The sequence below is a fragment of the Triticum aestivum genome, chromosome 1D (genome assembly GCF_018294505.1).
Source record: "Triticum aestivum cultivar Chinese Spring chromosome 1D, IWGSC CS RefSeq v2.1, whole genome shotgun sequence".
NCBI lineage: Eukaryota > Viridiplantae > Streptophyta > Magnoliopsida > Poales > Poaceae > Triticum > Triticum aestivum.
In genome coordinates, this window is record NC_057796.1 from 44,654,634 (window position 1) to 44,677,698 (window position 23,065).

Genomic DNA, 23,065 nt, shown 5'->3' on the forward strand with positions numbered 1-23,065 from the left:
CCGGAAGCAACTCCAGATCCGGAAGAAACCGAAGCTGACGACATGCTTAATGATCCGCCGCCTCAAGACCATGACTTCCTTGCCGAACAAGTGCAAGTTGACACTACCAGCCATGCAGACCGGCCAACAGGCCCTGTCCGAACTGATGACAAACCGGCCAGTCCGGTTAAGGGTACTGATAAACCGCCAACTCCAGCGAAGGCTGCTGATGACCAAGATGATGACATTATGATTACTGGCACTGGCCACACCACTCCTGGCAACCCTGTCGCTTTGTCAAAGCATACTGCCAAGGACGAGCTTTCTGCTATCGGCAAAGGCAAGTGGAATGCCGATTTATCAAGCTACGCCAATCTCAATGCTCAAGACATTCACTGTGGCTTCTTGAACCATCTGTATACCAGCCGTGACTATGAAGCTAGTTTGGTAAACTCGATGAAGGAGCGATATGAGGTAACTACTATTTTTCTTTTTTGTCCAATTGCAGTTTATCAACTCCAATTAGCCCGCAAGTGACGGTTTATGATACCAATCTAAACCGGGACTTTTGTCATAACTTAACTTTGTATACTTAGCTTCCAGGGACCGGATTCCTTTTTAAGATGAACCGGTTCCTTAAAATTTGCCATACTGCTCTTTCACCGGTATAAACAATATTGCCATACTGCTCTTTCCGAGAGACACGGCCGTGACTCGCGAAAACACAACCGTGCCTCTCGCGAAAGCAAAACCGTGACTCTCGCGAAAGAAAAAAACAGAAAACGCGTATTTTTTCCCTTTCCTAGAGGCACGGCCGTGACTTTCGCGAAAGCACAACCGTGCCTCTCGTGGAAGCAAAACCGTGACTCTCACGAAAAAAAAAACAGAAAACGCGTTTTGTTTTTCCCTTTCTAAGAGGCACGGCCGTGACTCTCGCGAAAGCACAACCGTGACTCTCGCGAAAGAAAAAAAAAAGAAAATGCGTTTTTTTTCGTTTTCGAAAGGCACGGCCGTGACTCTCGCTAAAGCACAACCGTGCCTCTCGCGGAAGAAAAACCGTGACTTTCGCAAAAGGAAAAAAAACGCGTTTTTTCGCGCAAATTTTTTTTCAAATTTTTTTCTTTTTTGATCGAAAAGCTAAGAAAGACCGGGGGAAAACCAAAACGTCGAGAAAACCCGTAAAAAACCGTTTAAAAAGCTGAAAATGCCTGCGAAAAAATAAAAAAACAAAACCCGAAGGGAGCGTCCAGAACGCGACACGTGACGAATGGCTGAGAGCGCGCCAAGTGGCGCTGATCGTTGCGATGCTCCCGAAGGAGCGCTCGTTAACTAGTTGCTCCCCCGACTGTATACCTGGCCATACCTCGGGCCGGGCCGGGCTTCGGGCCGGGCCTAGCCAAGCCCAACGCAAAAAACCCAGGCCCGAGCCCGGCCCGGCCCGGCCGTCGGCCTGTTTTCTGGGCCCGAGCCCGACCCGGCCCGGCCGTCGGCCTGTTTTCTGGGCCCGAGCCCGACCCGAACACGTAAAAGCCCGTCGGGCTTCAGGCCGGCCCGACCCGTCCTTCAGGAAAACGCGAAAATGATGGGCCGGGCCGGGCCTGGCCCGGTCTTCGGGCTCAAAATCTAGGCCCGAGCCTGGCCCGGGAGCGGCGTCGGGCCGGGCCGTTCGGGCCGGGCTGCCCATGGCCAGGAGTGCCTTCAAGTGACCCATCCAGGTTAAACTGCAGCATAGGCCCCCAGCCCAGAAGGGCCGAAGCCCAGTCACGCAAAGTAATTCAGTTATCCAGCCCAGAGGCCCAGCACCTATCCCGCAGCCCAGCCCAGGTCACTACTAAAACCCAACCAGGCACCACCACGCCTCCTCCTCCTCCTCCCCCAAACCCCCCGTACACTCGCCGCAGCAGCAATGGCGGCGGAAGAAGCAGCCGCCTCCGCCGCCGCCACCAACTTCGAGGTGGACCTGGGCCACCTCCTCGCCTACGACCCCTCGCACCACCTCGCCGCCGCCGCCGCCTCCTCCAGGGCGGAGCTGCGGGACGAGTGCCTGCGGAAGGCCACGGAGCTGGCGCAGGCCGTCGCCGACGCCCTCTTCTCGCTGCCGGCCACCGAGGGCCGCGACGGCCCCGTCGTCCGCCTCCCGCCGCCCGCCAACCGCCTGCCCCGCGAGAAGCATGTGAGAATATTACTGCATCCCTCTCTCTCCCCCTCATACCGCCGGCTAGTAGATTGCTGTAGGCTACAGACGCGAGGGTAACATACTAGCATGGAACTACGGCTGCCATAACGAGCATATCACTTTAATTTTGCTTGTATGGATTCTAATTTCTCATTCCTGCTCCCTGCTAATTCTTAAACGAGATGTCAAGCTGAACGGAAACTTATTTTATGCTGATCTATATGCATGTGACTGCAAAATGTTTATAATCTTAACCTCTCATGTCACCAGTTACCAAGGCCGAAGCCTCCTACCAAGTGGGAGCAGTTTGCGAAATCGAAAGGTGAACTTGTTATTCTTGCTGGCTTTCTGAGTGGCTTTTATTGCAAATGTCGCTTGGGTTTAATATGACAGTAACATGCTTGCAGGTATTATCAAGCACAAGAAGAACAAGCGTGCATGGGATGAGCAAACTAATTCCTGGAAGCGGACTTACGGCTATGATCGTGTTAATGATGACAGAGACGTTCCCATCATTGAAGCCAAATTGACAGATGGTGAGGAATTTCGTCTTCTGTATCTATGGCTGGTGAATCTTGTTTTGTAGCAAGAGTAGTAATCAAGCTTTTCCGTGTGAAATACACATTGCAGTTATCATGAGCTGTGACACGAATGCTTAGCAGCCTGCATGCTTCTGCTTATGTACACTGATTTAGTCCAGTGTTCATTTTAATCTCCAGCGCTCTTTGCATTTTGACTAATTGAATCTAACGACTAGGAATCTTGTTTTGTAACGGGAGTAGCAATCATTTAGAGCTTTAACCTTACCGAGTACCTATTCAAGTCGTGTGCTGTGACACAAATGCTTGAGAACCTGCACATTTCTGCGTCGTACACTGATTTAGTCCAGCTATCATTTTTATTCTCCGATAATCTTTTCATTTATGACTGAATGAATCTCTCGAGTCTAAATTGTCAATAAAATTAGTTCTAAAATGCATATGTGTCTAAAAACCTGTTTGCATTCTGTTACCCTGTTAACTAAGTATGATTTATTACAGAGCCTGGTGTTGATCCTTTTGCTCAAAGAAGGGAAGAGAAGAAGGGCAGGGTAGATAAGCAAGAAAAAAACAGACTTGGGAATTTGAAGAATGCTGCAAAAGTTGGTGCTCTGCCAAGGTAATCCTTTCCTACTAGCTAGTATCATCTGGATACCTCATGCACTACTTTGTTTATTATTCTTTACATTAGCAACTCAAGTTTCTCATATAACAGCTTTCTGAAAAACAATGCAGTCATATACAGCTTGCTGCCACGTCCGTGCCCATCACAGGAACTAAAGCTGATCTGCCTAGAAAAGCTAAGAAGGAAGATCTCGAGAATGTTGCTGGTATGGCTTCGGCTGCAACAGCTAGCGGTGGAAAGTTTGACAAAAAGTTGCCTGGCGAGAAACCTCTTAAGAAGGCTGGCAAAAATAGAAAGGTTTTCCCCCTGTCAACTTATCTGCCTTCTGTAAATCCATGCGCCTTAAGTTGATAGTTTGGTTAGCTTAACTGTTATTACTTTTCTGCAGTTCCTCCCTGTTGTTGAAGGGAAAGGAATGGGCAACCTGGAGAAACAGCAAAATGACAAGATCCTGAACAGCCTGCTGGCCAAAAACTTCGAGGAGCCCTTGGATGTCAGCAAGGCAAGCCTCCACGATTCAGTATATGTTACCTTCTCTATTTGTCTAGCCCAGCATCTAACAGCAGCTTTGATACCAGGCAATCACGATGTACAAGGTGAAGAAGGACAACAAGAGGAGGAAGGACAAACAATCATCATCATCCGGATCAAATAAGTTGAAGCCCCAGAAGAAAATCCACAAGAAATCTTCAAAGAAAAGTGCTTAGGTCCGCATCATCCTCGAGACGTGGTTTGCTGTAGGCTTCGAGCGCAGTTTCCAAGCACCATGGAGAGTGTTGGCAAGTCTTGTATGGTTGTTGTCCTGTTTAAGTCCAAGGGAGAAAGATTGTTAATCCAGTTACTGGTTATGACACAAGAACCTGCATGTTGTTATGACATAGCTGTACTGATATGCGCGTATTATATTTTCGGAGGTTTGGAAAATGTTCCTGAAAAGCTTTGTTTATAATAGAAAGCAACCTAACATCAAAGAAATTCGGTAATGTTTCTTAACCATGCCAAATGTGAATCACGGGATGACAATTTATGTTGTTGTTGTTGTGCTGGCACTGGTACAACAAAGAAGAGCAAGTCGGCCATTCAACGCTTCTTGTCACGGCCTCGTACCTCCCGTGCCCTAACATTGACAGATTGAAATAGGAGCAGAAAATACAAGATGTCAAATCAGGCGGTCAACTAGGATTGAGGTGTGGAAGCGGGGAAGGCGGCTAGGATTTTACCAATCTCCGGATATCGAAGAACTACAACCCAAAACAACAACATCGCTAGTGCCTAGTTGCACGCCATAGTACGGCCAGTGAAGTCTTTTATCTAATTGGTCACAAAGCCTATTTGCCACCGGGTCACATCATTTTCCCATAAATCAGACTTTGCAAAGGCCACCATTGCACCCCTTGCGATAGAGGAAAACCCAAAGAAAGAGAAGAAGAAAGCAATGTTCACGACATGGTTGGAGCTCCCATCGTTCTGTCTATGGTGGCATGGCTCATGGTCGCCCGAGGAGACAAGCCGCCTGCAAAGTGGCCCATGCAAGCTCTTCGGCAGTATGCCCGCCACCACCAAAGTGTCTGCCGAGGATCATCCAGCATTAGAGTTGCAGGCATGAAACATAGATGGTGTAGTGGTAACAAGGGCACTGTAGTTGTGGAGGAAGCCCATGGACGCCAGCAGCACTCCTCTCCTGGTGGCCACCGGTAGACTTTGGTCTTCCAGGCCCTTAGCGCAACTTAGGATCGGGCTGTCAGGTCGATAGGCACTGTTTCTGTTTTCTTACTTATGTGCTATCTTTCTTCTTTTATATCAAGTACTGGGCCGGGGACCGGGTCCAAAACTGTTGGTTTAGAGGCCTCAGATCAAAACTGTCGGGTTGTTACCTGCGATCAAATTTCAACAACATCGCGATGATCACCGCAGCGGTGGAGTTCAACTTGATGTCCGGCTGCTCACTCACCTGGATAGCTCGCGGGTTTCCGGGACCAAAAGAAGTTGTCGCCACCACCTGTTTAGGCACATCCACCACCTCTGCATTCTTCAAGCGACCAACTTTAGCTTGGACAAAGTCTTGTGCGGGCAATCTCTATATCTATAGTATGGACCCACTACAAAACTCGGATATTATTAGAGGCTACATCACCTGGAGTCCCCAGACCCACTAGAAAACTCAGATATTATTACGTAATGTTCCATAGGTACACAATTAACTATGCTATCTCTAAAGTGTTCGCTTCTATGGGGGCAATGCACTCTACTGCTCGGGGGGGGGGGGGGGGGGGGGGGGGGGGGGGGGGGGATGCCCCCCTAGCCTCTGCCACTTACGCTACCATGGTCACGTTTATCATGGTCCACTGATTGTAGTTTGTTTATGTACATCTATGTTGGCAATGTCTGCAATCGGTCTAGATGCTATGATGACCTATCTGTTGTGATTTGTTTGTGTGCTGAGATCTATCGTAGGTGTTCTACAATAAAGAGAAGGTCACCCGGTTAATGGTGGGATTGATGTCTCACAAAAGCTCTAGAGAACATGAGAGAGTTTATGGGAGATATTCTAGTGCTCATTGGTTTTGTGAAAGTCAAGCTTCACAAACTTTGATCAAATTTATTGAGAAAAGCATCCATATCTATAGTACCAAATACATACCATATGAAAATATATGTCATGATGAAATAATGATTTTTATTTGGTGTTCTAAATGATATTTTTTATAAACTTGGTCAAATTTTACAAAGTTTGACTTTGAAGAAAAATCTAATGCGTACTATATTTTGGGACGGAGGGAACGAGGGAGTATATGTTTGGATTCATGTTCTAAACTGAGATACATTTATCATGATCGGTATTTTCTATTTTATGATGATGCTTTTTTAAGAGCTACTCCCTCTGTTCACTTTTGTAAGTCGTTTAAGACAGCTGAAATTGAACTATTTTAGATGCTATCTTAAATGTCTAAAAGGTCTTACAAAAGTGAACGGAGGGAGTAATAAATATTATTTTACTTACAAACCATTTTTTTGCTTTATTCACTCTAAGCGGAATCATCATCTATAACTTGAAGTCAATTTCCAGAGTGTTTGCATTTGCGTAGCCATTAACGTCATGAAGAAATTGACATAACATGACTATTGAATTTGATGGTCTGACTAGAACCAGGATGAACCCTCGCGAAGCATGAACATACTGTAAAAAAAATCTCTAAACATATTGTATTTGGTGTTTAAGAGTCATTTTATATAACAATCTCTCGTTTAAAAAATAAGACATTTTTAGTATATTTTAGGAAACACACTCTCAAAGTATATAATATCAAATATCTCCTAGAAAATATGATCTGGGATGAAAACAAGAATCAATAGTTGTTGCTCTTTACAAACAAAGAGAAGACGGCAAGCCAGTCCAAAAGGCCAGAGCAACTAGCAAGGTAAAGTTCCTCTTGTGACGACCGGCTTAACTGGCAAGAGTCGATATCTTGCTAAGAACTCTCACACTAAAATTCCTCCTGTTAGCAAGCATATGCCGCAAGTATTTGGTGTTAGATACATCCGTATCTTAATAAATCTAAGACAAGTAACTTCGGATAGATAGTGTTAAAGACATCCGTATCTTTGACAAATCTAAGAGAACTAATCCGGGATGGAGGGAGTATCAACCTTACATGTAGCGATTATCACCAATGCATCCATTTCTAACATATAATTCTTAGTTTTGTTCATGCACATGGTAATTATTTTTGTGTAAAGAATGCTAGGGATATCTGTGCACGTGATCTAGCACAAGACATAACATTTTATTTGACATATGTCACTTGATGTAGATAAGTGTAATGTCATACCTACTGGTGACCCTGTGCGAAATCTGGCTAAGGGGTGGTAGCGAAGGCGGCATAGCTCCTGGCTACACAATCAATCAGAAAATACCGGTAGCAGCTGCAAGCATATACAAACTTGTTATTCAAGTGCTTGTGCGAGTGAAGTTATTCAAGTTACTTGACTAGTTAATTGAGCTGTGAATAATAAAAAGATCGGCTACTTGGTCCGTTTGGAAAGAGATTTACCAACTGAGATCGGCTAATAATTGGTAAAAATACTGACCTGTGGTCTTACAAGGTTTTTACAGCTGGATACAGCGAAAAAGATTTTTACCAACTAAAGCAAAGAAAAGTGGGAAGGCGACAGCAGCAAACGAAAGTGCCCTGGAGAGGTAGCTGAACTTGGTCCATTGGATGCGGCTTGCACGGCCAGGATCGCCAGATAACGGTTAGCATCGCTCTGTCCGAAGTGTGTACAGTGGAAGTCGACAGTTTCAGTTAAGTTCAGCAGGTTCAGAGTTGATCTCGGGCCTGACACGTCTTCTCCGCTGCTCCTCTGACGGGGTGGTGAAGCCTAATGGTCCCTCTCCGGCGAGCTCTCTACTGGGGCCTCTCGCTGAGAAGGGCGCCGGAGTGACGGCGGCGGCAGAGTGCGGGGAAGGCAAACAAACAAATCTTAACAAAGCAAACTTCAGAATTACCACGTAAATACTACTACCCCTGTAGCATAATGATACAGATGGAGTACTATATTAGCAGAGAGCAACAACCAAGGCTTTAACTACTCCAGCCACAAATTACAGAGGGTTTCATTTCTTTTCCAGATAACCAAACATCTGACAGGCCACCACATTCATGTAAATGTAGAGAAATGATAACCAAACATCTGCAGCAAGGCCTGACATGTATATCATCGAACCAGAACCACGAAGGCGGCATAATGGCAGCAAGTCCACGCTAAGCCTTTAGCATAAACGAGCAAGGCTGATACTTTTTTGAGGTAACCTGAAGGGTTTTCTCCCGACTCTATTTTTGTACTAATATTTAAGTTATGAATACAGAGCTAACGGCATCAATCAGCTGAGATAGCTGATGTTAAACTGAAAGCCACACAAAGCCTAGAAGGTAAAGAAGAGGTAGAAGAAAACCTAGCAAGAGGATCTGGACCAATTCTCAAAACAAGGACGGTACTAAAAGTGTAATATTATCCTCATCATCAGTATCAGAGTAGGATCTTTGTTGTAGAGCAAGAGTCGGGGAATTTCCTCGAAGACGGGGTCTGCTGGCGGCTGAGACTTCAAGGTTTATCCTCCTAGTCCTCATCCATCTCCTCCTCCTCCTCCTCATCATCCAACTCTTCCTCCTGATCCTCCTCCTCTTCCTCATCATCATCCTCGTCCTCATGATCATCATCCAACTCTTCTTCATTATCGTCCTCCTCCTCTTCCTCATGATCCTCCTTCTCCTCCTCCTCCTTCTCCTCAACATCACAAGTATCAGGCCTTTGTTCAAGTGCAGGAGTCGGACCCAATTCTCGAAAACAAGATCTGCTGAGACCTAAAGGTTGACGATGAATGGTGGCTTTGAGCATGATGCCGTTTTCATCATCAGAAACCTTTCCCTTGGGAAGTATCAAGTCATACACTGTCGGAAGCCCATCAGAGAGTGAAGAGCTCCTTATGTGGCAGCTTGTACTTCCACAACAGCCAGTCGTTAGGCAGTCGTAGCTCATATTACATGCGAACCTGAATTCCGTAACGTTTGGTTGGACGCAGACGACTGAGATGGCATGTCCAAAAGGCTTTGATGCCATGCTGAGCAAGAAAAAGTAGCTGGTGTCGATGCATTGCAGAACATGTAGGCCCGGTTGTAGGCGGAGAGACACCGTGCCAGAGTCTGGAAGGTTTGTAGACGGACACTTGTGCTGGGTAGCGAAATGGTCCAGGAGCATCTTTGTTGGCCCAGCGAATTCACAACCGGGCTCTGGGCAGAAGCATGGGGCATTCGGGCATGCTTTCTCGTGTTCTTCTTTCTTGTAGTAGGTGAACTTCTCCGCACATCCGTACTTGTCATTGGAGCAAGCAACTGTGACTGACTGGACGACATGTTCCATTCCAAAGCAGCGCTTGTAGGAAGTTTTGACAGAGCATGTGGGGCACTTATGGTCCAGTTGATCCTCAGATTCATGGCACGAGGAGCATATGAAATGCCCCACAGAGCACTGCGGAATAGAAAGAATTAAAAGGATCCCAGTAAGAATAAATCTTACCAGAAACAAAGAATTGAAATAGGTTACTACCACACACATTCCATTATTTGAGCTAACATAGCTAATTATGTAATGTTTACAAGAAACAATTTCTTTCCAATTAAGTAGCACTACATACAAAAATAGATTCATCAAAGCGCTTCTTTTAACTTCTGCTTTATCATAAGTGAAATAAAAGGTTGAGTTCAAAGACAAGTGAACACGCACATAGATGCAGTACCTGGAATATCGGAGGCCTGAGGGGCGCAGAGCAGATAGTACAGTCAAGGGTCTCCAACCCCACGGTGACATTCAGCTTCTTGGAGCTGCTCTCCCCCTCTCGCTGCGCTTCAACTTTTCTCTTGCTGGAGCTACTACCGTTGATTGCCATTTGCCAACAAAATTCCAAGGTGCTCGCACTATCTTTCTTGATGTGTACTGCTAGAATCACAGACGCAAACTGAGATCCAAACCTATTGATCAACACAATCTCACTGCTCCGTTCACCTGTTCCACGAGATGCACAAACAAAAGTCATGGAACAGCAATTTAAACACTTACAGGCGCCCTAATTAAACAAGTAAACTGTAATTTAATACATATGTTGGCTTCCTGTTTGAAGTATTTGAGATATAAGAGCGACAATGCATATACGCAAGTAATCTGACAGAGAAACCGTAAAAACAAGAGATTTATTCCGATTCAGAGGCAGGCAGTGCGACCCTGGCAATTGAGGAAGGTTACGAAGCCAGAAGGACGCAGCCGTACCTGAACTACCTGGTCGCCCGCGTTGTCTAACCACTGCAAGACCTGGTCGGCCTCGAGGTCGCCGTTTCCTGATGGTGGCGCCGCCGGAGAGGAGATCGCTTGCCTCCGGTGACCTCCTACTCCGAAGAAAGAGGGGAGAATACTGATCGTCCCTTGCCGGCGAGCTCTCCGACGGACCCCGCCGCCCGCGCTCGTCGGGCTCTGAGCCTGATCGGGGAGACGGAGCGGGGAAGAGGAGGCGAGCGCGACGGCGGCAGCAGGGTTTGGAAGCGCGAGAGGCGAGAGGTGTACGAACTGGAATATGGGCCTGGGCGTCTTCTCAGTTTTTTGGGTTTATATATAAAACATGCTTAATTTTACCTCTTATTTTTTTTGGCAATTTCAGAGAACGCGATTAGTTTCAAAATTTCAAAAATCAAGTCCTGTTTCAGCTTTATAATTTGGTAAACGTTTGTGTTCACCCGGCTGATCTTTTCGTACGCCTGGACCGCCTCCGTGGGCGTTCGATCTGTTGTTGATCAGACGGTTAGGAGCCACCCTCACCTACTTCATGTTTTTGCAACTTCACCCCTGTTTCAGAAGCGTTTCTGCAACTCAGCACTTGCTGTAGATAGACTACATGGCCAAGCACGCCCGTGCTCGCGCCGGTCCGCTCCAGCAGCCGTCATTCGCCAGCAAGGCACTTGCTGTAGTAGATAGACTACATGGCCAAGCACGACCTGTAACTAAGTGAATCTACCATTTCCTAACCTACACTACCCTTGCAACAGATGTGTCCCTTCTTTCTCTCTTCTCCCAACCATCGTGATTTCTCGTCTATGACAGTTGCTGTACCCACAGAAATAGTGTCAATCAATCAAGAAAGATCAGTTGATCATTTACTCAAAACACTTACCACAAGCTAAGTTAAACCCATTGGGCCGGAACTCTCCTCTTTAGCCGTCTCGGTTCTGTTTTTTTTGCTTAATTCACCTCTCTTTTATTTAATATAGTAAATTTAATCCATGTCTAGCTATGCCTATAGATATATGCGGGTATATTTTAGTTATTTCGAACTTGGAACTATAACATGTAGGGACCAACTTGGAACTATAACCTGGTATATATGCCATCGTATCATTAAAAACAATAGTACTATACCAGCAGTATTACCACTAGGGCACCACTGATCTTTCTGGTTCTTGGGCGAATCACTGACTCTGACGGTGCATCATCCTTCAATCTAGGGTGAGAGGGTAGTGGCCCTCTACAAAGGCAGAGAACGATGACTTGGTAATTTGGCATGGCCAATCGAGACTGGTCGAGGGCACGTTTCCTTTGGCAGATCCTCCTTTCATGACATGTGCTTCCTTATTGGTGTTGGCCGTAGAGGTGGACGATAGCCTCGGCAGCGCAAGCTGCACTTATTTTCTCTTTTTGTTTTGACTTTTTTTGCCGTCATTGCCTGTGAGATGTTTTACATCACTTTTTGTATATATCGCTTTATTTTTTCCTATAAGTTGTTGGTTGTCGTAATTTTTGGCCGGTTAATGACTTTGTTAATTCAAAATTAGGCTCGTCTCGAGACTCATTTCAAAAAGAGAAGAGCAAAGCACATCAACAACATGTTAGCAGCTATGGTAGTGCTATGCATGGTGGCGACGAGCTGACATCGAAGTGGTCGGTGCTAGCGGCGCCAGTCTGCCCTTTGATGCCTAAATGCTTGCCCGACAACATCCCCATGATCGCCGCACTGGTGGTGTTCGCCTGAGTGACAACTGCCTCCATGGCGTGGATCATCCTCGCGGCTCGGGAGCGGTGCAAGGTCCTCCCGGTGCTACATTGTATCAGTCATCGTCGCATGCTTGATGATCGACGACATATGAAAATACTTTTTTTGTCCACCGGCATCACAATCCTATTTTTAAGGTCCGTTGCATCTTAGATTTCTTCGAGACACGCACCGTGATACCCTGAGGCACATACATATCCATTCTTCTCACCGTACCCATCGGTAAGATACATCCGCGTCCTCCTCGTAAGCATACCACTTTTCTTTCTAATAATGTAGTATGTTCTGATCACCCCAGTGTGGTATGTGATGCTCAAGTTCCACAAAAAGTCGTCTTACAATATTGCACTGTTTGTGCTATTTAACATATCCGCCAACGTTACGATACACCTTTTTCATCCCAAGCCACCGAGGTACAGATGCAAACAAAAGTTCTGCCTCTAAATTCTCTGCAACCCGATGATTCTAATTGCACTGCTTACAAACTTGGTCCAAGCTTGAGGGTGGTGGTGGTGGTGGTGGGGGGGGGGGGGGGGCAATGTCCCCACCCCCATACAATACTATTATATTATACTATCAAACTAGCGGAGTTACCCGCACATTTGTGCGACTAGATTTTATATGTACTTCCAATGGACCATACGATCTCTATTATATGATTTTGACTAATATATTTTCATATGAACATGCTTTTGTAATATCATAAATGATAGTACTATGAGAAAGAGACTACAAAGAAGTTAAATATTTTTACTTTAAAATTATTGTTTTTGCATTTTGATGTAAATTTTAAATGCACACGTTATTCCCATTATGTGCTTTTATGATTTTCATTGCATATATAATTCGACAACCGAGGAGGAACTCCTTGGCATACTTCTTTTAAAGCATCTTTCTCACGAAATTACAAACAAAAGTTAAATCAAATGTCGCTGTCTAAAGTCAGAACATTTCACTTTTTCTCGACTTATCTCATATTTAGTGGTATAGCTATTATACATTACTCGATTAGTCTAATATCATACATCCATATGCCCCAAGACTTATTAAATATTTGACATGATTTGTTGCATCCAAGTATTTAAATTGGTGTGCCTCACAACACTATGTCTCTCTTACAATACACTTGTTGTACATGCATCACATCAGAATACAAATACGAAGTATATACATCCGGCAACGTTTTGCTGCTCCAAGTGCCTTTTGCCTTCCCCAGGATATACTTCAAAACCATGATGTAATCGAAATGAAAGAGCAATATCGCCATGCAAGATATCCAATAGATCGTAGCTTCTGATAGACAATATGTATATACGTCTGAGCTCAGATTTTATGGCAATATCATTATAATGAATTATCAGTGGCTAACTTAATTGAATAATGAAGACCACACTCTGCAGCAAAAAAAAAAAAACAGAGTGAAAATAATGGATTGTCTCCTGATCCAGTACCTATGCATAGCATGCAGCCAATTTTTGCAGGCCCTACTATGAATTACCAAAGGTAGACCACCACCAATTGAAAAGAAAATAGTAGAGCTTTCACTTCTATTAGACACTCAAAAAAAAGTTATTGTTCCGGAAACATAGACTATAAAATGTTCGCGGAAAATAGTAGAGCTCACATTTTTAAAAAGTTTGCAAATACTATAAGATGGTTGTGATTTTTTTCTTGGTTTTAGAAAATGATCAAAAATTTGTAAAAGTGTACATGAATTTGAAAAAGTTGACGATTTCAAATATGTTGACGAGTTTAAAACAATGTTCACAATTTCACGAAATTGAGAGTGATATTATATGTCGGTGACGCAGCAAAACGTGATCATGGCCATTGGAGATTATGATTTTTTTTCTCCTCTTATAACGCAGGGCCCTTTTGCTAGTAATAATAAAGGGGCTATTGCTTCTTGTGGTACATCATGGAAATTTCCCTCAAAGTTGCAAAATATTATCCATCAATGTCACCTATAAGTGATACAAAAACGTTTCACACAGGGGATCCTCCGCCTGAACCGGCCAATGCAGTATGGACCTCCTACACTGCGCTCTGTGCGTTGGAAGAAGACGCGGCACGCCCGTTTGGGTCAGGTGGTCAGTTTTTGATATTTCATTTTTTATTCTTTTCTTTTCCATTTTAGTTTTTCCTACTATAAATAATTTGGGACTACAGAAAAGTTTTGAAAATTAGAAAAACTAAGAATTTTGAAATAAAATGTTTAATAAATCATAAAATGTGTGTGGATTCAAAAAATATTCATGATTTTATAAAAATGCTTGCTTATTCAAAAAAGTTTGAAAATAAATGTTTTGGGAAATAAAAAATATTCATGATTTTTTGAAATTTTCTTGTATTAAAAATGTTAATGAAATTAATTTTTTTCGCCAATTAAAAAATGTTCGTAAATGGAAAAAATCCTACAAATTCAAAAACTGTTCGATACTTACTAAATATTTTATCCATTCATAAAATGTTCATTGATTCAAAAAATGATCATGCATTTCAAAAAATGTTCACTAAATAAAAAAATGTTCTTGAATTTCACAAATTGTTCCACAAATTTCCAAAACAATGTTCGTCCATTCTAGAAATGTTGAAAAATTCAAGAAAATTATTAAATACACAATTTTAAAAAATGTTTGCAAATAATATAAAATGTTCATGAATTCAAAAAATGTTCTTGATTTTATAAAATGTTTGAAAATTTATAAATGTGTTCATGAATTTGATAAATGTTCACAATTTCAAATATGTTTATGAGTTAAAAAAATGTCTAAAGCCGGACGACAGCGAGACGAGAGGAGACATGGCGATGCTTTTACTTGTGAGGTGGTTCTATCATCGCGAATCCACCCTCCTCAGAGGCAAGTACTCCCCATCCCCTCTCCTATGGCACACAGGGCGTGGCCATGGTATGGTGGACATCTGGCCATCCTCCCGAATCCACCCTCCTCAGAGGCATCTCTTCTCCTACGGCACGGCCAGAGCACGCACGCAGGGAGCGGCCACCTTGCTGCTGGTGCTCACACACGTCGCTGGAGGGGATTCGTCAGTATCTACAATACCAAAATTTTATTATTACACCCATCACGAAAAGTATTTTCATATTTTATTTATTTTGTGTTGTTGATGTTGATGTCATTCTATAATCTTGGTCAAACATATATAGGTTTGACTTGCATGAAAACTGGGGCACCTTATATTTAGAAACGGAGGGATTATGTCGCTATTTCGTCATGCATCTTGGTGAGTAATTTCATAGATATGATTTTCCATAGATTTATACAAAGGTGTACTTCAATTGTTTAATCTTTTTTACCTTTTTGTGTGAAAAGATTAATCTTTTTACCTATTGTCAATGGAGCTTGGACTTTAATATATCCATTACAATTTCCTTTTGTTTTACCAGCGCATACTTCTTTACAGGCAAGTCCATCATCACTATATAGAGGAGAAAAAATGCCCACGATACACGACATATTGTAATATCAATTTTGTATAGACCGAAGGACTAACTAGATGCACCATTTAGTTTTGTATACTATTAGGTTAGGTGGTTTGTTTCCTCGTTGCAACGCGCGTGCATGTTTACTAGTGATATATTCAATTATAAGGTTTGCTAGTTGAACTTAATTATGCTCTCTTTGCCTGACTAGAAGCTATTGACATTCTTTTTGCCTACGAAAATCACTATAATATTACATGATACCAGATGGACATAAAGACATGCATTTTTGAATGGTAAAGTCAAGGAAGAGGTTTTTTTTGTGAGAGAAATTCTGATCTATTCATCTTCAATCATGTCAGTACAACGAACACTAGAAATGATAAAAATTACATCTAGATCCATAGACCACCTAGCGACAACTACAACCACCAAAGCGAGCCAAATGCGCGCCGCCGTCATCGCGCCTCCCTCACCGGAGCCAGGCAAAACTTGCTGTAATAGACCGTCTGGAAGTCGTCGTGCTAAGGCCCCATAGGACCAGCACACGAAAACACAACAACTGCCACCGTTGAAGTGTAGCGTAAATCGGAAGATCCAACTAGAAAATTCACGAACGTTGAGGAACTACAACCATACCCGAGAAAATCCACCAAGGAGTGATCCGCCGAAGACATGCTTGCACACACCCATCAACGATTCTACACGCATGACCGAGACACCAAGGAAGAGATTTATGTTAACCAATCACCCGGTTTCGAAAACCTAAGAAACCTAATAATGTTACAAACTTCACAAACCTATTTATGGACTCAAACAAGCTTCTCGAGCTTGGTGAGTGTTGGAAGATGTTTCTTTCTGGAAAAAGGTTTTGAAATAGAAAACTTGACTATACTCTGTTTACCAACCTGACAATGATGAACTCTTTATTTGTCAAATTTATATGGATGATATTATTTTCCGATGAAGTAACTTACATTTCGTCAAAGAGTTTGGTGATCTAATGGCAAGCAAGTTTGAGACGTAGATGAGGGTTGAACTCAAGTTTTATCTTGGGCTTCAAATCAAACAAATGAGGGGATGCCATTTTTTATATCACAAACCTAGTACACCGACTCAAGAAGTTCGGAATGGAGAAACCCAACAATGGTATTGCAACACCTCCGCGCAGTTGGCGGGCCTTCATGCAACCATGCCGTAGTGCCGTCTCCGCAGCTCACACGATCACGCGCAACCAAGCCTCCACTGTTAGAATAATCCGAGGTGCGTAGTCGATCTACCAAGGATCAAACAATCACACAAGACTTGACACCAAGATTTGTTAACGAAATTCATCGATATGGCTACATCCTCGGAGCTTGACTATGGGCGCTAGCCCCCATGACACGGCCACAACACCGCACCCCGGTCACTCGGGCGTTGGCACACGCCGCCGTCTCCCTTGCGTGGCTGTGCTATTATGTTGACATAGCTTACATCGTTTGTCTACCCTCACATTATATAAGAGGCCTAGGATACAAGAGTCCTACTAGGACATTACATTATACTCTGTCTACACACCGTATGACTCCAAGTCCAACTATAACCTAACTTGTACAAATATTCGACACAATTTCAACATCCACAATACCTCCACGCACTCCCATGAGACCCCCCCACCTTTGATGGAGAAGGGGCCCACAGCCACCAAGGTGACGGTCGGCGGTAGCTAAAGTTGTGGGAGTTGGTGTTTCCAGCGAAGGCGGCTTGGTCTCCATGGGGTCACCCAACCTGGGATGACTCTAGGTCGATAGAGCCCTAATTTCCTGTATTCTTGTTTCGTCCAAGCTTCCCAATCAGTCAAAAGAGTGATAAGAGAAGAAAAGTAAGTGGAAAATTCAATTAGAAGTTTAGCACCAGCGCTACCACCTCTATGAGTTATCTAATACTTTTGTTTTGCGGGAAGAGTTATCTAATACTTGACCTCAACATACGATGCAAGGAATGCCTCAACATAAATTAAGCTAAGTTGATAATTACCATTCTCAAGTAGAGTATGAAGATAACCACGCTGCTCTTAATACTTTCTTGGAGAAATTTTACCAGCGTAACTGCTTCGTCCTCTTTTTCTTATTGCGAATAGGAAAGCTTGCGTATAATTCATTAATAGGTAGGAGACAACTGTTCATATTTTCATCCTCAACTGTTCATATTAACCATAAATCTATGTTAAACAATATCCAAATGTGTGTATTTAGGCAAAGATTATGGGGAAAATAAAAAAACTTAGTAATATCAGCACAACCGCTGCTTCATCCTCAACCGTACTAGCAGGCCACACCAGCGTGATCATCTCTCCATATATAGACCACATACATCCAGGCGGCACAGACCAGACTTAGTTGAAGAAATAGCACTAGACTACTAGACTCTGCGCAAGATCAGTCTGCTCTGCTGCCAAAGAAGCGAGATGGCCCGGCTCTCTTTCGTCCCCATCTCCCTGCTGCTGCTAGCTAGCCTCGCCGCCGGCGCCGGCGCCGCAGCAGCCGCGGATCCAGGGGAAGGGGGCCCCAGGGTCAGCGTGCAGTACGCGAGCGAGGAGGAGTCCCGGTGGCTGGACCGCTGGACGGAGAAGCATCTGGCCCAACAAGGGTCCGGCCAAGCCATCGAGATTCAGCCGGGCACCGACGAGGAGTCGGCGCAACTGAGCCGCATGTTCCCCGGCAACGCCTACATCGGCCACATTGAGTATGACAAGGACCATCCGTATGTACCCTCCTCACAGGCTCACACCCATCATTCATGCCTCAACACTTCTGAGTCTTGCTCCACTTGCTTGCTACCACTCACGACCGTATTGAATTTTCGTTTCTGGTGTGCAGCTTTGGCAGAATCGTCGTGGATGCCTTCCACTCCAAAGCTCGCCAGGCGAAGCCGAACGATGATCTGCAGAAGCAGGGCCAGGAGGAGTCTCGCTCTCACGCCGAGGTAGATGAATTCGGCGCGTACTGCATCAGTGATTCAGCTTGTGTTGTGTTAATGCTTGATGCTTACTTATCCTTGTGATTCTCTTCACAGCACGACGTCAAGGATCTTTAGGAGCCGGCGAGGCCATATCCATGACGACCTTGTCGATGGACGGAATAACGGAGGATGACTGTGAGGAGTTCGAGTTCTTGTCGTGCATCATTAGCCAGTTTTAGTAGCTCGTTAGGGAGTCGCAGCCAGTACTATGGGGATTGTCCTCAGAGAGATTAGTCGAGTCATTGTCTACTGTCTAGTAGTAGTAGTAATTCTGGTTTATTCTGCCGTGTGTGGTGCTCTCCATTTGCAATTTGTCGTTGCTTAGCGAAAATCCATTTGGTTAGAAAGATCTCTTAGTACTTTCAGAATTTAAGATCTCATTCAGCCAGATGTGAAATCGTCTAAAGAGCCGTAATCAAACCCACAAGGCGCAAAAAAAGACTAAATCATTCCTCCATATGAAGTTCATGTGGGACAAAAATTTGAATGCCAAGCTTTTTGGGACCGAGGTAGTACACAACAAGGAATGCTGTACAGGCAGTTTTTCTTTTTTCGAATACTTAGTGGAGGTTCATGCATGAATGAAAGAAAATAAGAAATAATGATTGAAAAAAGAATTTCACATGCTGCGAAAATCAAGAAGATATTGATGACCAACCCTTTTACCGTGAAACAAAGAATCGGTTTAACTTTCAACTTTGTACTGGCGAGCAAAAGGAAGCCACATATGCATTCAACACACACTTTAATTTGGCTGACAAGTGAGAATCCGGCCAGCAGCAACCGTCTGGTAGTATACTACTACTTTTACTGAGGTCGTTGAGGCAGACGCTCCATGCATGCATCAGTTTGATCGATCACACCAAAGTTGAGGTAGCACCGGTAGCTCATGCATGATCACCCCCCACAAAGTGTGCGGGGTTTAGTACTGCATGCAGCTGATCTTGTAGTTGCTGGAAATATTAGCACCTTTTCGGTTAATCTAATCGACGAGTAGATAATAAACATGGCAATCACAGTATGCACTTCATATCGATACCTAAGCATGTGAACATGTACAATACATAGGACCGAAACATCTATGAACACAATATATACGGCTAGCACATATGAACAAACAAATCACACAAACATTTATGAACACAACAGATACGGCTAGCATGTAAAGTGTGTGGAGTTTTGTACTGATTGCAACTGATCTTGTAGTAGCTCGTTATGGTGTCGGCGTATAAGCAAGTAGGGTTCGACCTAAGAAAGATTGTTGAGTGAAGTCATTGTTTAGTAGTAGTAATTCTGGTTTATTCTCCAGTGTGGTGGCCACCTGCAAGTTCCTATAAAATGAAGCACCAATGGAAAAAATACACTAAATGACTACTTCATCCAACTTTTTATAAAATTTGACATTGTAGGAGATTTCAGCTTAATTATAAAATGTGATATCTGCTTAACAATACTATAAAAGATTTCTATGTCTACCATTACCAGTTATTCGGTGGTGCTGCAGTGGCAAGTGCCAGTGCCGTGTGAGGCGAGGTGCTGAGGTTGAATCCTATTGAGCGCCATGTTTTTAATTATGTTACTTTCTTTCTTTGCGACTGACAAATGGAACCCATATGCAAGCATGGAGCAGCGTGCGCCAGCTGGCGTGTAGAGTTTAACGGAGAGTTAACGTCAAGGATGGAAATGTACTAAAATGTATCCAAAACACTAGTTGTAGGGTCGATTTGTGTCATTTTTCAAGTTTATGTATGACTTTATACATGCAGTGCAAGTTCATGTACCAACAGTGTAATGAAGGGCCCAACTGAACCTCGAAGGCCCTTGTTTTTTTTTTCTTTCAAAAAAGCTGCTATAATGACATGTTTCGTACTAGAACAAATTTTGGCTGAGAAGTGATAACTCCTGCCACCAGCAACTGCCTGGTAGTAGTACTTGTCTTGAGGCAGTTGAGGCAGACGCTCCATGCATCAGTTGATTGATGGCACGAAAGTTGAGTAGCACCGGTTACTCATGCATGATCACTCCGCTCTCTGCACATGGTGTGTGGGGTTTTGTACTGCAGCTGATCGTCTATGCACGTCTGATATTAAATCATTTATACATGACACAATATCATTTATACGGAAAAGAAATGTGTATAGGAAAATAGAAAGGAGACAAAGGTAGGGGATGGCTGGTTTAGAACAAAGAAAAAATATATGGAAAACCATTTCTGTAGGTACAATATAAAGCTGCAGCAAATATCTAGGAACAGCTTTTGTACTGTGAAACAACACTGCTTGTTTTGACTTTCACTACCCCTGACGAGCAAACACCAAACAGAGAGCACATGCATCAAACACGCACTTTGTCAGTCAAACGGCGCAATGACCATAAGCTGATGACATCCACTGAACTGCCACTAGCTAGTAGCAGCAGACTCCCTGTATAATTTGAGGTAACGCCCGCGTCGCCTCCTCCTAGGGCGACTCGGGTGGCCAGAAACCTAGCCACCGCCGCCGCAAACTCCCTCCTCCCCTCCCTTCGCCGCCGCCGGAAGACGCCGCCGGGCTAAGCCCGGGGGCCGACGGCGGTGGCAGGGGATCTCCTCTCTCGCGCGTCTCCGGGGTGGGGCGGACCCCAAGGCGTGTGGTGGTGCGACCGATCTGGGATCTGCGGCGCGGCGGATGGCGGCAGGCGGCGGGAGGCCGGCCCGTCCTCGGACGGCGACGGCTTGGCGCGACGGAGGCCAGGGCTGCGGGCGCTGCGGGGCGGCGGCCGTTGGCTGCGGTGGCGTGCATGCTGCTTTCAGATCGGCGACGGCGGCGTGGAGGGCCTGGTGGTCTCGTCGGCGGCACCTCCGATCAGATCTGTTCTGACCGGTGCAGCCGGCGGTGGTGGTCATCTCTTCCGTCAGAGGTGGTCGGCCTGAGGCTGGGTGCTCGGATCTCGGGATCCGTCATCTGGCACCAGCTGCGAGTCGGGGAGACGTAGTTGCCGGTGAAAACCGAGCCGACGGCGGACGATGGCGGCATTCCACGTCGTTACCTTGATGAAGGCATCGTCATGTGACTACCGTCGACCCACTCGTATTGCTCCGGGGGAAACCCTAGGATCTGGTGTTCCAGGCCGGACGATGGCGGCACTGCGGTGTCGTTTCTCTCTTGGGAGCGTCGTTTTGTGGAGCAGTGCTGGAAGTCAGAGGCAGGAGGTGGAGCGGCTTCGTCTTGCACGGAGCTTCGGTGGAGATGTCAAGTCATGCCTAACCGACAGGTGCTACGCTTGGTCATGCCTGGTCGGCAGGTGCTACGCACGACAGATCCTCCAAGGGCTTCAAGCTATGTCGGCTGGTGGTACGTGGCAGCATGGCGCTGAGGTGTATCAGTGGCGACCGCGACGTGCACAGCTGTTTGCGCGCAGGGAGGAGGTGCCGTTAGGCGCCGTGGTGGCGTCGACGATAGCTGGACCGAGCAAGGTTGATGCATCAGTACAGTTCTGAAGATGGAGCGGTGGCAGTTGGCGGCGGCGGCCTCTGAGAGCACGCCGGACCAGTGTGTGCCCCAGACCCGGCAAGTGGCTAGGTTGGGGTCTCAGGTCTTAGATGTTAGGCTTGGCTGCGATGTCTGTTTGGTATTAGGCCCAGGCTATCTGCGCCCCTTCATCAACTGGATAGGTGTAGTGACAGTTTGTTGCTTAGACGACGGCTTTAGTCTTACTATTGTATGACTTTGTAAGGTCTTATGAGAATAATTAATAAAGTGGCCGTATGCATCGCCCAAATGCAGAGGCCGGGGGTCATCCTCCTTTTCTAAAAAAAAACATATATGATCACCCTACGGCCGAGTAGGTCAGGTTGCCGACGGTCTCTCATCCTAAAGCATGTTCAGCATAAAGCAGCCGACGGTTAAGCAAGATCCTCAAGCAACATAAAACATCCCACAATAACAAACAGGAAGCTGGAAATAATGTGACGGCTATCATTGATATAATTTTGAATCTATATTTTTCTTGCGGGGGATTTCGAATCTACTCAAGTGACATGAATGACAAAGATTTATCCACCAAAAATAATTTGGCATACACATGGTGTTTCGAGTGATGACTATCCCGGGAGGGACGTCTCCCTCTTATAGGGCCAAATCGATAACTCATAGAAAAAACGACTGTCTATATGCCATGAACCACCCGGGCATATCTCCACTACCAACGACACACTAACAACATGTTGATGTGCATAGTCATCCTCAGATAGTGCATTAGATAGATGTGGGATAAGGTAAAGACCCTACTAACAAACAAGGAACTGTAAATTACCCACTCCGTGGTCGCATGGTCTCAAACGCCATCCGCTATTTCGTGTCTTTCCAGTTCTAGTTTAAATCGATCAGTTTATGGTCATTTAGTAGTTGAGATTAAGTCCCTCATGATCTATAGAGTGTTTATTCCCTAGAAATTACATAAATCTTATAATAGCTTTGCAGATTGCCTGGCAAGGTATAGTCGCTCTGAGCGAGCTACAACTATGTGGCTCGGTAGAGGACTCCCATATATTGAGAAACTCTTACCGTTGGACTGTAGCTCTATCTTATTGGAATAAACTACTATTGATCTCGTGAAAAAAAAACCATGAGTGTACGCACATGTGGGGTATATATTTAGCATTATTCTCTCTTGTCCTCTCATGAAAAGGTTTCACGTGAGGTGCCATTATATGTTAGTCCAAACCATT

At 44.8% G+C, this 23,065-nt stretch overlaps 3 protein-coding genes across 3 annotated transcripts; 2 read left to right on the forward strand and 1 right to left on the reverse strand.

The window, feature by feature from the left end:
- Positions 1–1,836: 1,836 nt before the first annotated feature.
- Positions 1,837–4,232, forward strand: LOC123180189 (ribosome biogenesis regulatory protein homolog). Its single transcript, XM_044592158.1, has 7 exons — positions 1,837–2,152; positions 2,426–2,477; positions 2,563–2,691; positions 3,196–3,313; positions 3,430–3,616; positions 3,708–3,821; positions 3,898–4,232. The coding sequence occupies exons 1-7, from the start codon at positions 1,886–1,888 to the stop codon at positions 4,024–4,026; spliced, it is 996 nt and encodes a 331-aa protein (XP_044448093.1). The 5' UTR covers positions 1,837–1,885; the 3' UTR covers positions 4,027–4,232.
- A 3,805-nt stretch (positions 4,233–8,037) lies between these two features.
- LOC123164648 (E3 ubiquitin-protein ligase SINA-like 2) lies at positions 8,038–10,438 on the reverse strand. The gene is made up of 3 exons (XM_044582198.1): positions 10,142–10,438; positions 9,615–9,880; positions 8,038–9,346 (listed from the first exon to the last, which is right to left on the reverse strand). The coding sequence occupies exons 2-3, from the start codon at positions 9,762–9,764 to the stop codon at positions 8,438–8,440; spliced, it is 1,059 nt and encodes a 352-aa protein (XP_044438133.1). The 5' UTR covers positions 9,765–9,880; positions 10,142–10,438; the 3' UTR covers positions 8,038–8,437.
- A 7,275-nt stretch (positions 10,439–17,713) lies between these two features.
- LOC123164653 (uncharacterized) lies at positions 17,714–18,704 on the forward strand. The gene is made up of 3 exons (XM_044582202.1): positions 17,714–18,099; positions 18,216–18,321; positions 18,412–18,704. The coding sequence occupies exons 1-3, from the start codon at positions 17,804–17,806 to the stop codon at positions 18,430–18,432; spliced, it is 423 nt and encodes a 140-aa protein (XP_044438137.1). The 5' UTR covers positions 17,714–17,803; the 3' UTR covers positions 18,433–18,704.
- Positions 18,705–23,065: the final 4,361 nt, after the last annotated feature.